This window comes from Chrysochloris asiatica, unplaced genomic scaffold, assembly GCF_000296735.1.
Source record: "Chrysochloris asiatica unplaced genomic scaffold, ChrAsi1.0 scaffold00025, whole genome shotgun sequence".
Taxonomy (NCBI): Eukaryota; Metazoa; Chordata; class Mammalia; order Afrosoricida; family Chrysochloridae; genus Chrysochloris; species Chrysochloris asiatica.
Genome location: NW_006408543.1, coordinates 15,555,480 through 15,571,900, shown reverse-complemented (window position 1 = coordinate 15,571,900; position 16,421 = coordinate 15,555,480). Strand labels below are relative to the sequence as shown.

The 16,421-nt window shown below is 51.0% G+C and overlaps 1 protein-coding gene across 1 annotated transcript in view; it reads right to left on the bottom strand.

Moving 5' to 3' along the window:
• Positions 1-16,421, bottom strand: part of ITPK1 (inositol-tetrakisphosphate 1-kinase) — a 172,510-nt gene that overhangs the window by 33,770 nt on the left and 122,319 nt on the right. Inside the window, exon 4 of the mRNA XM_006839559.1 lies at positions 9,813-9,930. Within this exon, the coding sequence (XP_006839622.1) occupies positions 9,813-9,930 (118 nt within the window). The remainder of the gene's footprint in view (positions 1-9,812; positions 9,931-16,421) is intronic.

Below are 16,421 nucleotides of genomic sequence, written 5' to 3'. Positions count from 1 at the left end.
ACAAGATATCATGTGGGGTACATATACTATGACTCTGTTTCTTTCTTTTAAAAATACGAGGGAGCTTCATAAAGTTGTTGGAAATTTTCCATTACCTTTCCATTCCATGTCTCCACGAGGTTTTTGAAGCTGCCTTGCCACTCTTCACAGCGGCTGCCTCAGTGAAGTGATGACACACATGAGAGGCACCAGCGTCTCAAGCCCTGAGTGGCTGCAACCCTGGGAGGCGGGGCCTGAGAATTCCTAAGGTGTGGTCAGTGCGGAGTCTGCTCCTCCCACACCATGATGCCCTGCCCATACCCACGGACTAACAAACTGCCCATGTTCACCAACTGCACCATGCGTTTGTTCCCCTCACTCACCCCCACATTTCCCGTTTCTAAAACTGGATGCATCTGACAACCGAGGCTGTGCTCCAATCTCGTTAGAACTGTTGTCTTTTTCTTTTTTTAAAAAAGCTTTTATTGTGAATTGAATGATAGCTTACAGGGCAGATCATCAGTTTCATTGCAATGATTACAAAGCCCTCCATGCACCCTCAGTTAGCAGCACTCCCCCTAGCTCTCTCTCTCTTTTTAAGGTACACAAAGTACACAGAAAATATATATTCATTTAAACAACCACATTTTGCAAGCCAGCCTTTCTCGTTCCCTGGGTCTAGAGTCCTCAGCTGCACTCTCAGCTCTCTATATGCCATCGCCTCTGCTTTAGTCTCTGGTGTCCCTGCTTTTCTAGTTAGGATCCCACACTCTGCTCACGCTCTGCCCTTTGGGTGGTCCTAGGGTCCTCTGTTCCTGGAAGGAAAGATGAACTACTCCCTGCTTTTCCCCCCAACTTCTACCTTTACAGGTGTGACTATTGCAGTTAGTCATAACAATTACTCATTATAGAATCAAAAGAATCCTATCCCCTTTCTCCTTTCACCAGACCCATCTAGACAAGAGGAAAACCATTCAGTAGATATTTGCCTTACCCTCCTCATTCTGAAACTAAGCACACTCTTGAAAACTTGTAAGCCAGACACTTCGTGCCCTTAGACCCCCATTTTTGGTAGCCAATGTCTAAGATGCCCAATGAACTATTGTCCTTCTTATTGGAACATGTAGACCCAGCGCATCTTGCCATGGATGGTGACACCCAGTTCCTCTGGAGCTCGGGGATAATGAGGATTCTCACGAGTGCATGAGAAGTGCTGAGAAGTCCCACCACAAAGAGACGTGTGTGCAAGCTACATCTCTTTATCTATGTATGCATCTCTGCCTTCCTTTTGTTTTTGCAAACAAGAACCATACCAAAGTTCAGCATGGTGTCCTCATGGTGCCCTGTGTGTGTGTGTGGGGGGGGGGGGGGGGGGAAGGGGTTGTGGATGACTGACCCAATGGGCCCACCACTTTCCAGTGTGGCTGGGGTGGAGGGAGCACGTTCAGTTTGTAATGTTCTATGCCATGACCACTGGGCTGCAAAAACTGTTGCAGGCAAGAGCCAGCAATGGATGTTACAAGAGTGATGAGAAACACAGGACACTTGTCAATGACCAAGAGATGGTGCTGTGGAGTGGCCAGAGACAAGAGATGTATCACAGTGCTCCTGCCCCAAACATAATACCCAAATCATAAATTACTCATAATCATACTTCAGACATGTTACTAGGAGGGATCAGTCCCTGGAGAAGGACATCATGCTTGGTAAAGTGGGTGGTCGGCGAAAAAGAGGAAGACTCCCAACGAAGATGGACTAAGTCAGTAACAGCAGCTGTGGGCTCAAACCAAACAACTGTGGGGATGCCATAGGATCGGGCAGTGTTTCCTGTTGTGCAAAGGGTTGCTATGAGTAGGAACTGACTCAACAATTGTCAGTAAACGTTAGACCAACGCAGTGAGGGATGTTCTACAAACAAATAAATGTTATCCCAAATACCAAAGTCAAAAGGACAAACCTATACCGGAGGATCAGCTCCTGGACCAGTAAAAGGTATTGGGAACTGCAGGCAGGATGCTAATAAGGCCTGGAGATTAGTTAAATAAAAAGACCAATCAAGATACGAAAACCCCTCTACACGTTCTCCATGAATATGCACTGACCAGTATGGGGCCAGGCACTTGGGAAGGGCAGGTAGGAGAGGCCTGATCTCATGGGGACAAAGTGCACCAAGAGGCTGGCATACTACTACTCAGAGGATAACAGCACGGTCGGAAACGTTAACTGCTAACATCTACAAGGGATCTTTCCAAACGTTTGTGGAAAAATGGAATGAGAAGTCAATGGGATTTTTCCACACACGTTTTTAAGTCCCCTCATATTCCACACCTACACAGAAGCTGCTTCAAAAGGCAGACCCAGGAAACCTGCGTCTAAAAGGTCAAGGTACTGAAAACCCTGTGACATGTAATTCTACCCTGCAACACAAGGTGGCACCATGAGTCGGAACTGACCTGGCAACTGTTTTAACAAATAACTGCATTTAATCCTTACACCCTTACCAGGAAGGTGTCAAAACATGCCCGTTTTACAGACAGGATAGCTGAGGTTCACTGCAGCTATGAACTATTTGCTGCTGAATAGTCACAGCAGCAGCGTGGGTCCCCAGATGAGACAGCGCTGGACTGAGGGTCAGAAGGCCAGTTGTCAGCTGAGTAGCCCTGGATCAGTCCTGCAACTTCTCTGAGCCTCCCTCCTCTCTATAAAGAAGGAAGAAGAGCAACTGTCCTGGGAGCTGTAAGAGCCCAAAGTCTCTTTCGGCTGGAAAGACATTGGATGAACCTTAAATTCACACTAAAGTGTACGTGACTGACGTTGTCAGGTACTTTCTGATCAAGTATGTTTGGAGAGCCTGCTTTACATCTATACCAGGGAAGCTATTTCAAACCTGAGGGATGGGGTCTTGGCCAGGTACATACCAGAGGAGCTCTCGCCATACTTGGGGCTGAGGGAGCGAGCAACTTGGCAGAGGGCTTGGCATGGGTTCGTCTCTGCCAGGCGCTGGGACCCAACTACAAAAGAGCTAGTTGGTGCCAGGGGAGGTGACACCCTTATCAGGAAAGCTATGGCACCGTGAGGGCATGAGCAATGGGGCCCAGCATCAGCCTGGTGGTCCTATCCGGAGGGCCATGGTCCTTGGGAAGCTGCGTCCTGCGAAGTTCTAAGAAGGTGGGAGACACACTCACTCTTTCTTGGGAGGGCGTCATCAGATCCCTATTCTGACCTGGCAGACCCAGCCCCGGTCGGAAGCAGGGTGTCGCTGTCCCTCCAGGTCCAGGACACAGGGTCAGCCCCCACTGCCCAAATCTCAGCGCTCTGTAGAAGCTGCAGCAAAGTGTATGTGTCAGGGGAGGGGAAGACTTGGCTACTGGTCTGTAAAATGAAGGTGGGGGTAGGAACTGGATGGGGAGACCCTGACGTTTTTCTCCTCTGATGTGTATGACCCTATGACCCAGGACTGCCATCACAGGATTGGAGGAGGGGGATATACGATGATGAACCCCACACCTGGCTCGGGGTCTAGTTTATTAGGGGCGCTCTATAGATACACCGTGTGTTGTGGTGCTGTAGGACCAGCAGTGGACTGCTAACCACAAAGTCAGTGGTTCAAACTCAGCAGTTGTTCCTTAGAAACCCTATACAGGGTCACTGTAAGTCTGAATTGACTTGATGGCACTTAGCAGTAACAGACAATAATGAGGAGTTAGAAAAATGAAGACCCCCTCTTAGCCCCCACCCCCCACCCCTATCAAACCAACACCGCACACTGTCACACTTCTGCACATAAGGTTTAGAAGGAAGGGACCTAGGCCCTTCTGCCTGGGAGTCCAGCATCTTTGTGATGAGACTTCTGCGTCAACACCCCCAAATGCCTAGGAAGGGGTCTGGATATGACCCGATTCTGTCCTGCAGGGAACCTGTCTCAGCTGAGAGCAAGCGGGGAAGGGTGAGGTGCAGGAGGGAGTTACCAGCACAGGTGGGCTGGGCTCTAGGTACCCCAAAAGTAGGTATGGTCTCTGATCAGGAACAGATCCCACCCAGGGATGGGATGGGAATTGGAGAATTAGCAGCAAATGGGGTGTCCGGCATCATGGAGGGTGGGTCAGCTTGCTTGTCAAGCCAGAGCTTGGCTTGAAAACCTGCAGCTTTGAAACCTCATCTTGTCTCATCTGGAAGGGGGGGGAGAGGAGGGGGGAGGGAGACACTGTGGATGTGCTGGGAAGGGTGACGAGGCAGAAGGGGCAGCCCAGGCCAGGCCCCAGAGCCCAGGATGGACACTTCATTTGTTGTGCATGACTCCTTGGGAAATGGAGGCCCCTCCACTTTGCAGTGGGCATAAAGGAGGCCTAGAAGGGCTCTCCAAGGCAGGGCCAGGATTCACACCTAGCTGCCTGCTGATGTCAGGCAAGGGTCTACACTTGGTGTTGGGGGCACGTGGGCTCTTGCCTGGGCAGCAGAAAGTCCTGGACTCCAATACTAGGATCGGGTTTCTCCAACCTGTCCCCCAAAGTCCAGGACAGGGAGCCAAGTGCACTTCCCAAAGGGGTCTACACTTCATCCCCATGCCCCTGTGCCCACCTTGGCCAAGGTTCGATGAGCTGAGCAGGCTGCTAACTCAGGTTACATGTAGCCAAGAGGGAGTTAACTGCACCAGGTACCACCCATTTGTCTGCCAAACATGGGCAGTGCCAACTCTTCAAGACCCTCACCCCCAACAAGTTTGGGGCATTTTCCTGAGGGGCTGGAAGTCAGCCCAACTTGGGAGCAGTGCACCAGGGGACGTGTATCTGGTCTGTGTCCCCCAGTACTCTAGCCTCACGGCTCCTGTCCCCCCTGGGGATGCCCCCACCCCGATGCAGCTCACCAAGGGCCCCCCCACTTTGAGTGCACCCCCAGATGGATGATCTGTGGCGTTATTCCTGCCTGGCTCTAAGGCCTAAGGAACGTGATTTTTGATTCACTCGAGGTCTAGATTACTCCACTTCACTCCAGCTTCCAAACCATCTCCAAGATGCCTCCTGATTAAATTCCAATGAACCCAGGGGCAGAAACTCTCCATCTGTCCTGCATCCCTACCCTCCTCCTGCTCCCACCCTAGGCCTGGCACCCTCAGCGGTCACCTAGAGCAAACTCAAGTCGGGAGATTCTAGGGAAGGAGAACAGTGAGCCACCCCTCACCCAAAACCTCAACTCAAAGCCACGTTTGCATCCGTCACCACCTGGGGCTCCGGTGTCAAATCCATATGCCTCTTGGCAGTCATGTCCCAGGGCCTTCCTGGGTAGACTCTGAGCCTTGAAGCATCCACCTCCACATGCCAACCCTGTGCAGCAAAGGGGTCACCAGCAAGAGAAACGGCCACCAATGCACATCAGTCAACTCAGTTTGTCACCTGGGCCTCCTTCCCTCCCAAGCCTCCCCACCCAGGGTAGTGTTTCACTCACAGGAAGCTCCTATGCTTGGTTTGATTGGACCCGGAAACCAGGCTGCCTGAACTTCTGCCCTCCTAAGGTGTGGGATGGATGTGGCCATGGGGACAGGCATGTCCCCAAGGGGCTAAGCCCAGAAGTAGTCATCTAGGGAAACCTGGCCAAGGTGCTCAGGGCAAGCGAATGGTGAGTCATTCTCCCTCCCATTTACAGAAGCTGCCTGGAGGGGCCTTGCTGTTGTCCACAGCCGTCAGCTGGATGAGATGGACCATTCCAAGTATCAGTGACCTGAGAAAGGTAGAACCCCAGGCTGAAGTCCCCATCTCAGAGGGTCGGTGTGGCAGACCACCAGTTCCCTGCCCCCCAAAACTTGGCTCTCCTTTCTTCCAGGAGGACACAACTCTTGAATTTAAGCTGGACACATGGCTGCTCAGAATAAGAAGTACATTTCCCAGACTCCTTTGCAGCTCAAGATGGCCTGTGGCTCAGTTCTGCCAATGAGCTATGAGCACAGTAATGTGTAGAGCTTCTAGGACCTTCCATAAAAGGTACCCAGTGATTGTTGCTCTTTGCTTCTTTCAGCTCCTTCCTCCTCTCCATCCTAGTCTACATCTAGCCACCATCTTGGACCACAGAAGGCCCACCATGGATGAACAGTAAGCTGGAAGCAGTTGGCTTGTCCCTCCACAAGCATTGGGTGACCTTCCCTGGCACTTTTACAGGTGAGAGAAGCGTAGGTCAAGCTTCTCAAAGCCAGCGTTCTCTTCCACTTCTGTTGTGGCAATAATATGAACCCCAGCTGACCCATCCGAGGGGACCCAGTGAGACTGGCAGGTCTTGGGGCTCTGGACTGAGGATGAGCCCTGGGAGTGTGGAATGGAGGTGGCACCCACCATACAAACACAGACCAGGTACCCAGACAGGTGAGGAAGGAGCGCGTCTAGCCTCCCAGTCTCCCTGAGGCTGAAAGAGGCCTCCGTGGCTTGGAGTGTCCATCTCTCCCACGGGTCGACCTCATTCCCAGAAGAACTTCCCTGTGTACCAGGGCCCATCACCCAGGCAGCGCCGCAGTAGCCACCTCCACCCCAGCGCAACCTGCCTTCCCCACAGCACCCAGCAGTAAGACAGCAGTACAAGTCAGCCGGCGTGGGAACAGGGACAACTTTAGGGGGTCTCCCAACACAAAAGCGACGTCACTGGGATGGGTATAATTATCTAGGAGAATGAACGTTAGGGCAGTGACAGACGTTTATAGACCGTTTCTAAGGGCTTTGTGCCTCCAGATTCGATGTGTGAGGAACTGGCCGAGGGGGAGGGGAGGCTCCTCCTGAAGCAGGTCCTATGGGTTTGCTCAGAGGAGCAGCCAGGCCACTGGCAAGACAGGCCTTGGGACACTACAGAGACCAGCCCCCGGCATCCCAAGGTGGGCAGGAAAGAGCTCCAGGAAACCCAGCCCTGCCCCCTCTGGAAAAAAACAAGTAAGCTTGGTGTGCGCACTAAGAAAGTCAGGGTGCAGCAGTCACGGCCACCCACAGGCCATTTCCTGCTGGCCAAGAGCCACAGCTGCCCACAGGGTTTGGTCAGCAGGCTTTTGCTGGGCCTGGGAGGTACGGGGTCCTCCCAGGGCTCTTTTAGCAGATGGCACCTGGGCTCCAGGTTCCATGGGCCCAACAGACTGGGTCTCACCAGAACATTTCCTGTCTGTGGTTAGGTGTGGGTCACTGTCCACTGCAGGCTATGGACACCTGTCAACCCCCAGGTAAGAGTCCGAGAACCTGTCTCCAGGCTATGTCTGGGCTGGTCTGCCCACGAAGTCCTCTGAACTCCTTACTCCTAGCTCCAACGCCTTCACTGGTTGCCTGGAACTAGGTCCACATCTGCATATGACACACAACAGCCCCCCTGCTCTGACCCGGTGGCCGGTGAATGCCCACTGCCACCCCCACGGTCCAGTCACACCTCTGCCACCTTCTGAAGGAAGCTCATCAGCAGAAATTGCTCTCTCGTAAGGTGTCAAGGTGTCGGTGTCGTGGCCTAGTGTAAACACACACCACTCTCCATTAAAATTCTCCTCCATGTCCCACCCCCGCCCAGAAGTCTTCTCTGGTGGCCTGGCTCCATTAAGCTAAAGCCAGAACTCATCAGCCAGAGTGAGACCCCATGTGAAAGTCAGACCCCCTTGCCTCTCTGACCTCTAACTGTGATGTCCACCCGAGAGATGGCTTGGGCTCAGAGACTGTGAGCACCAATAGCAGACAAGTGAGAGGCACATGGATTTGAACTTGACCCCTTGAGCTCACTGCTGGCCCTCAACCTGCCCACTTCAGTCCATGGCTGATGTCTGCTGGGTTGATTTCAATACCTTGGTACAGGAAACAGACAGGGCCAGGTTAAGGGACTTGCCCAAGGCCACAAAGCTAACTGGACCCAGACTGCGGCTTAACCTGTCTCACTCTAAAACCTGTGTCCTTAGCTGACAAAGCCCAATCCCCCCAGAAATCATTCCTTCTAAGGAAAATGAAGGAGTCTGGTATGGCACGGAATGGATCGCAAGGTCAGTTTGAGCCACAAGGTCGGTGGTTCAAACTCATCAGCCACTTCTTGGAAACCTTAGACAGGGTCACTATGAGTCGGAACTGACTCCATGACACGTAACAACATCTGGGAACATGAAAGGAACCTGCTAATGAAAACGTCAGCGGTTGGAACACACTAGCTGCTGTGAGATAACCAAGATGGAGCAATCTGCTTCCATGGACTGCAGCCTCAGAAACCCTCTGGGGCAATTCCATGCTGCCCTGCTGGGTCCCTGTGAGTTGGAACTGACTTGATGGCACCGGGTGTGGGCTTGGTTTGGTTTCTGTGAACATGGCGAGGGCGTCAAACAGGCCTTCTCCTGCTCATCTCTGCTCCGAGCAGAGGCAGGGGCAGGCCTTCTTGTCCCCACACACGTAGTTGTTGTCCACCAAACACCTCCTGGGATGTGGTGGGTTTCCTTTCCAGGGGCAGACTGGAGTAGAGGTGGTCCCAGAAAAGGAATGCAAGAGAGAAGAACTACCCTAGAGCAAAGGAGCGCTGCCATACCTCCCCCGCCTGGAGCTAGCGTTCCATGCTCTATACCAGACTGGGAAGAGCCAGGCAGCCACGGGGAAAGGTGTGGAGACCCCCTTCTAGGACAGCAAGGTGTAACTCCTCCCCAGGTCATGCTCCTGAGACAGAGAACCAAGGACCCTCACCCTCCTGGGCTGACACTACCATGTCAAGGGCCCCCAGGGCTTCTCCAAGGAACTCAGAATTTCAAGCTGATTAAATAATGGATACAAGGGCATGAAAGTCAAGGTGAGGCCTCAGGAGCTAAGGATCTTGAGCTAGAAGACCTGCTCAAGGCTAGCTGAGACCCTGGTGTGCCTGCTGACCAGTCAGAGCCTCTGCCTGGTCAATGTACAATGTGATCTGAGGAAGATCACTGTGCCCACCTCTGTGAGTACTGAGAGCAAGAATATCTCCCAATATAGACACACAGTGCCAACCTAGGAAACGCAGCTCTGTCCTCCCAAAACGGGCCTGAGAGCCCCTCTCCATCCACTACACAAAACAGGCCCTGGACCAAGTCATCACCTGGACCAGAGTTCAAGATAGCACCTTCAGGCCATCAACAGATGACATGGCAGGACAAGGGGAGCTCTAGGGGACTGCCCCTCCAACCCCTCCTGTAAGATGAATCTTCATACAGTCCAGGGCTTGGGCAAAGAACTATTTCTTAAAATCAAATAAAGGAACTCTTGACGCAGGCCAGGAAAACTAGAAGGCTCCTGTTAATGAGAATCTTTCCAGAAAGCCCTGCTCACATAAACAAACACCTTGGAGAGGCAATATGGCCTGCTCTCCTCTCCAGCTGCCCTGCCCTGGGAGCTGGGGAGAATGTGTCCTCAGGGAATGAGAATGAGAGGCTGCCACTAGCAGGAGAGGCTCCCCCCATGAAGAGGGAGGCTCCCGCCTGTGAGAACACAGTGTGCCCCGAGAGACTCAGCTGCCTCATGACAGATCTCCATGTGTTTGATTAAAGGCCACTAATTCCTTGTTTGTCTCTTTCCTGGAGTTACATAATTCCCCTCGCCTGCTGTTGAGCTATTCTACATGCACCCAGGTCCTCTGAGTGCTGTGTGTGACCGGGACATTTCTCCACCACCCTGCCACCCATGGGCTCAACACAATAGAACAAAGCCCTGCTCAAGTGGCTGGGGGCGCTCCCCAGAGAGCACACTGAGGTCCTTTCTTTCCTGGCTCTGCCAGCCACAGAGGCACAAAAAAAGCGCCTCCCCAGAATGTTCTCCTGCACGGAGCTCAGCTATGCCCTATCCCAGGACACAGCCATCTTGCTGGGCTGCAGATCTCTCCTGCCGTACCTTTCATATAGGCCTCGATCTTCCGGATGAGCTCGTAGGACTTGGAGCGGTCCAGCAGGGTCCTGATGGCAGGAAGAGGGTCCAAGACAATGGTCTCGGGGTGGGCATCGATGTACTCCTGAAACGAAAGCCACGCCTGGTTAGAGAGGGGAGGCTGGTGCTGGACGGAGGAAGGTGAGCAGGGTTTTATGCCTTGAGTAGAGAGAGGGGTGTTACATCAATCCCTCTCTGCCCCCTCCCCACCTGTCCTGCGTTCTCTTTGGGGCATCACACAGTGTTGAGACAATGCCTTCATAGGTTCAGACCCACCAGAGAGCACATGCTTTCAGCTAGGCCAATCAGAGTATGCCACACTCTGGGTCAGGAACCAGCATGTGACCCCAGTCAGTCCAATCAGAGTACGGCTCACAAGAGTCTCTTCACCAGCACTCCAGGAGAAAGACGAATCTTGGAGGTTGGACCCTGGTCGTTGCCTGCTCTTGTGGGGAAGGCCAGACTGAGCCAAAACCCAGACACGTGGCCCCAATGGAGACAACAGTTGAGCAAAGGCGAAAGACCAGGCTCGGGTTGCATTGTCTGAGCCTTGGATGAAGCCGCACCTGAAACCAGATCTCTGCCCGGTGCTGATTACACACCACCAATGGTGAGTGCCCAAACGCAGGTACTGAATGGATCCTGAGGCCACGGCAGACGAGGGGTGAAACGGCCGCTGGGATTCATTAAAAGCTCCGTAGGAAGATGTGGGCATGATAAATGCCACACCTTGTCCAGCTGAAGTGAGACTTGTCTATATATTCACCATCTCCAGGCTGCACGGTAGGCACTATGGGAATGCAAGGGAAGTGGTGACTAAACCAATCGGTAAGCAGCTTAGTCTTCTTGGGGAGAAATGGCAGCAATCCAAGCGGAGAAACAGAGACTGTTATCTATGCCAGAATTCAGCAACAAATACAAGGGGCAGAGTATTTCTGGGAAAAAAAACATGGGTGGAGAGAAAGGAGGTCCCTGAGACCTGGTCCTGCCATCCACTTGGAACATAGGAGCTCCAACCCACCTCAGTCAGCCAGACCCGGCAAACAAGGCCATGGCTCCAGCTCTGAAATGCCTCAATTCTAAGGACAAAACCACTGAGTGGGAGTACAGGGTCTCTGGGAGACAGCTGGGCTTAGGGACGATCTGTCACCAGCTTGCTGGGGCTGACATTGTCACCTCTCCACGCCCAGCCCACAGGACCAGTCTGGGAGAAGAGCAAGAGGCCAGGGGAAAGCCACCCACGATGCTTCCAGTAAACCCTAGCAGCAAAACGAATGCTCGATATGGACATCTTTTTTTTTTTGGTGAACCCATTTTGGTACCTAGTGAATGTTTTTTTTGTTTGTTTGTTTTATGTGTACAATTCCTTTTCAAGAGTGTGCATCACAAAACCCAGACATTCATGCCTGTTTCCCATGAAATTCTGAAATCCTCCTGCCCACACTCCCACCCCCGCTGTACTTTTCACACCAGAGCATCAGGCTGTTGTCTTTTTCTCTGACAGCTTAAAAAATAATTATAAAAACCCCAAGGCAGCACACAAACTGCCTTCTTAACTTCTTCCTCTTGAGGGACCCACCTGTGCCACTGTATCATTACAGAACGCGCCAGGAGCCTCAGGTGGGAGACCATGTGGGCTCAGGCACTCGGGGTGTGAGGACGACTTGAGTTTCCAACGCTGCCTCTGAGCATCGCAGCCATTACCCAGTGTCTCTGTCCCCACCTTACATGTGAGGGCAGTTATTTGTGGAGTCCTGGTTTGGTGCTGTAAGATCAGCACTGGACTGTGAACCACTAGGTCAGCTGTTCAAACCCACCAGCCACTCCTAGGAAATCCTATACAGAGCCGCTATGGTTCAGAAACAACTCAGTGACACTTAGCAACAACAACTACAATCCCTCTCAAGGAGTTCTGGTGTGGCACTGTAGAAGAGGCAATGGACTACTAACTGCGAGGTTGGCAGTTCAAACACACCAGCTGCTCCTCAGAAACCCTACAGACGGTCGCTAAGAGTTGGAAGCAACAGCACTTTAACACCAACCACCACCACTCTAAGAGCCTTGGTAGCACAGTAGTTAAGCACTTTGAACCCACGCAGACGCTCTGTAGAAGAAATACCTGGCGATCTGCTTCGGTAAGGATTTGTTGTTGTTAAGTGCCATAGATTCGGTTCCGACTCACAACAACCCTGTGTAGGGTTTCTGAGGAACAGCTGCTGAGCTTGCGCCGCTGACCTTGGGGGTCAAAATGACCTTGCAGTCCAGTGCATTAACCCGCATTACACCCCAGAAAATTCTAAAGAGCAGCTCTGCTCTGTTGCATGGCGTTCTGCGAGTCGAAGTCAACATAACATCTCTCTGTTGCTCTTTTGAACAAGATCCATGCTTCCATGAGAAAGCATGTCATTCACAGGTCCCTCTCCACCATACGAAATCAACGGGACAAGGTTATCTACTCAGTAAGCACAACAGGCAAATTTCATGGGCAGCCCATGTGCAAAGAGAAGTGAACCCTGAACAGCCTTCCGTCCACACGCTGATTTCATGGACTCCATTGCTGAATTCCCAGCCTGGGTTATGATCCTTCCCTGTCCTCACCTCAAACACACCGGGAAGCAGCCTGGCGCAGGGCCAGAGGAATGGACCAGGGGCCGAGACATCAAGGCTCCCCACTATCCCTCCCGGTGTCATGCTGAGAAGTACCTGGTTCCACTGGGTCTCAGTGTCCTCGTCTCTGGCATGGGGGCAATCACTGTGGTTGTTAGGTTCTGACCCTATGCACAACAGAACAAAACACCTGATCCTGGGCCAACCTAACGCTTGAGCCCACTGATGCTGCCACCTGGCCAATCCATCTCATTGGGGGTCTTCCTCTTTTTCTCTGACCCACCACCTTACCAAACACGATATCCTTCTCCAGCGACTGCTCCCTCCTTACAAGATGTCTGAAGTATGAGAGACGAAGTTTGGCCATCTTGGCCTCCAAGGAGCACTCTGGCTGCACTTCTTCCAGAACGGATCTATTGGTTCTTTTGGCAGCTCATGGCACCTTCAGTATTTTCCTCCAACACCTTAACTCAAATGCATCAATTCTTCTACAGTCTTCCTTATTTTCACTGTCCAGCTTTCGCATGCATATGATGTTATTGAAAATGTCATGGCTTGGGTCAGGCGCACTTTAGTCCTCAAGTTGACATCTTTGCTCTTCAACACTTTAAAAAGGTCTTGTGCAACAGAGTTAGCTAATGCAGTATGTTGTCTGATTTCTTTTCTGCTGCTTCCCTGACAACGTCAATCTTTTCTCCGTTAATGAGAATGTTGTTTATTGGTCCAGGGGTGAGGATTTTTGTTTTTCTTTACATTGAAATGCAATCCATACTGAAGGCTGTGGTCTTGGATCTTCATCAGTAAATGTTTTAAGTTCTCTTCATTTTCAGCAGCCTCTGCAGAGGAACTTTAAGGATCTAGTTCTGAGAGTCTATATAAACTAAGTAATCACAGGACCAGCCTACAGAGGGTGACTTCAGGGCTGCTGGGAGCTGCTCTAAAACCAGCAGACAGCCCCATATGGAGCAAGACAAACAACAAGCAAAGACATACTTATTCAATGCCTGCCCTTTCACAAAGGAGGCAAAACCAGAGCGTCCAATTACAATGGGCTGGCCCAATCCCCCAACAACAGACACTGCTGAAGTCAGGGCTAGCCAGCTCACTCCTCACCTGTAGTGTCCCCACCCCAGGTCATCACAGTTGCTGAACAATACTAGGCTGGTTCTGGCTCCACTTTTCTGCACTAGGGCAGCAACTTTTGAAGATAGAACCCAGAGTCATGAAGATCTGAATCCAAGCCAAATTCATGAGCGAAAGAATAGGAAAGAAACCGCAGTGGCACAGTGGGATAGATCTGACCAGAGGCGCCAGGCAGCCTTGGACCCGGGATGAAAACCTTAGTGTTAACAGAAGAATTTGTCCTTGGAGAGATCCATCTCCAATCGCCTCCTGAGTCACAAGTGGATTTTCTTCCAAGTTTTTCAGCTGACCCGATTGTGTAGCAGGCCTCATGCATTTTTCACAAGAGTCTTAGAATTACCAAACAAATTGTTGGGAGCATGAGCTCCTTGCACCATTCAATCACCGCTCACAGGAAGAAAGGCCTGAACTGTCTCCAGGGCAAATGTCCCATGGGGGAGCCTGCCGGCCTAGAAAGGGACCCTACAAGTTAACCAGGGACAGCCTGGATCTGAGCTGGTGGAAAAGTAAAACTCCCGAGTCCTAAGTCAGGAGGGCAACAGGACGTTTGGAGAAGCCCCAAGTGATTATTAGAGCATCCGCTTCCCCAAGTTTTTTCAGATGCCCCAAGCCCAGGACAGGATTCCAGGAGAGGCTGAGGAGGGGGTGGGGGCTCAGGATGTTCACATGGGGACTTTAAGCCCAAATGAGAAGCCCACGATGAACATCAGAAATAATGTTTTCTCTGTAAGTCCATCAACAAACAGGAAAGGAGCTGAGAGGTGTGGGGGGAGGTGGGGCGTATGGATTTGCTTTTGTTGAATGGTGACTACAGTTAGAAGTCCTGAGTTCGAATCCTGACTCTGCTACTGACTCGGTGTCTATGAGCCAGCAGCTAGAGTTACCTCTCAGATTATTTTCTCATCTGTAAAATGAGCATTTTCAAGAAAAACCTGTTTTTGGAGCTGTGTAAAAATCAGGGTGATTCGGAGGGGAAAGACGTTTGCAAAGATGAAAATGAAAAGGATTCTCCTTGTTCTGTTAACATACAGACTCTGAGGGTCTCAAAGCACATCCTGTTCTGCTGGTCCGGTCCGGCAGACCTGGTGGGGGTGGGGGATGAGGTACCTGCCTGCACCTGGAATAGAGAACCAAGCTGTTCTAGTCTGTGCTGGGTCCCCTGCACAGTGTCCCAATACCGTGTCGACTCTGGGAGAGTCAGGAGCAGCTGGCGTGGGCCACCTGGTCAGCCTCTCCCTAAAGGGAGGAAAAGAGTTCACAATACTGCCCACCTCTGGAGGGACGGGCCGATGGCGGGGAGGGGGATCCTCCCTATACCCCCAAGACACAGCCCTCTTTACAAAGTGGCAACTCTCCCTTTAGAGACGTTTACTAAAATTATTCACAGATCAAATGTAATCTAGCAACAACCCGGGACTAGGCTCCTGGTAGGTGCTGTAGGAAAAGCACAGGACTGCTAACCACAGGGTTGGTGGTTCAAACCCAGCACCTGCTGCTTGGAAACCTAATACAGGGTTGCTGTGAGTTGGAACCAACTCGACGGCACTTAACAACAACTGGGCCCAGGGTGAGGAGAGAGAGAGAAGTAGGTGAGGCGTGGCCCAGAGTTAGTAACACACAGGACCGCAGGAGGGCGGGGCAGCGTCTCTTCTTGTTTCTCAAGTAGCTTCGCAATTCTTCATAATCACATATTTAGTAAAAGGGGGGAAATTAGTGATTGGTTCTCCCAGTCTTCTATCCTATACTCCCAACTGTGCCAACAAGGAGAAAGAGGCAGCTACCCAGGAAGGAACCACAGTCATAATGATAAACAATAAAGTAATCATAACTGATCAATTTAAAGCTAGGTGCTACTTTTTCACCTGACACATGCTTTTCAAGCATCGCTTCTTTTAATATAAAAAATAAATTAATAAATTACAGGGTTAACCCCAAATAAAATGAAAACATCTTCACGTCGAAACAAAAAGAGAGGAAAATAAAAGGTTTCCTTGATAAAAAAGAAATGTTCTGTGATGGTGACCAGGGTGGGAGGGAAGGGGAAGTTAGTCACAGGCTAGAGGGTAGATACAGGGTAGCTTGGGAGAGAGACGAGCAATGAAGGTTACGGGAGACCCGGGGAGGGATGAATGCAAAAGGCGGTGGCACATGGAGGGGAAGGCAGTCATTGTAATGGACGATGTGGGGCTGGTGATCTGCGCTTTAACTTATGCTCAATTCACAATGAAAAAAAAAAAGTTTATGGAAAAATGAAATGAAAAGATAATGGAATTTTTCCATGAGCTTTTTGAAATGCTCTCATGTAACCTATAATACATACGCCTTGAGAGTCATCATAGACAACCTACACTACTGGTTTATGTGTTTACTGAACTGTATCTTCTACTGCTATTTTAATGAGAACCTTCCTACTTATAAATAAAATGTATCGGATAACAACAGTAACACAAATACGCTCAAGGTACACGGGATCTAGACTTCCTCAAGTCACAGAGACTGAATGAACGAACACTTCTGAAACTACTGCCCCAAGACCACCTTTAAAGCTCACACCATAAATATCTCCAAAGTTCTTAAACCAAACAATAGTTTAGCTTTACTAGCAAAGAAGTATGCTCTTTTTAGAACCATCTATATGGAGTCAGCAGTTCGAAACTACCAGCTGTTCCACGGGAGAAACATGAGGCTTTCTGCTCTGGTAAAGATTTACAGCCTTGAAAACCCTGTACAGGGTCACTACGAGTAGGAACCGACTCCACGGCACATAACAACAACAACAATATTGAGTCCTGGAGTGATGCTATGGACTGCAAGGTAGGTTTGAAC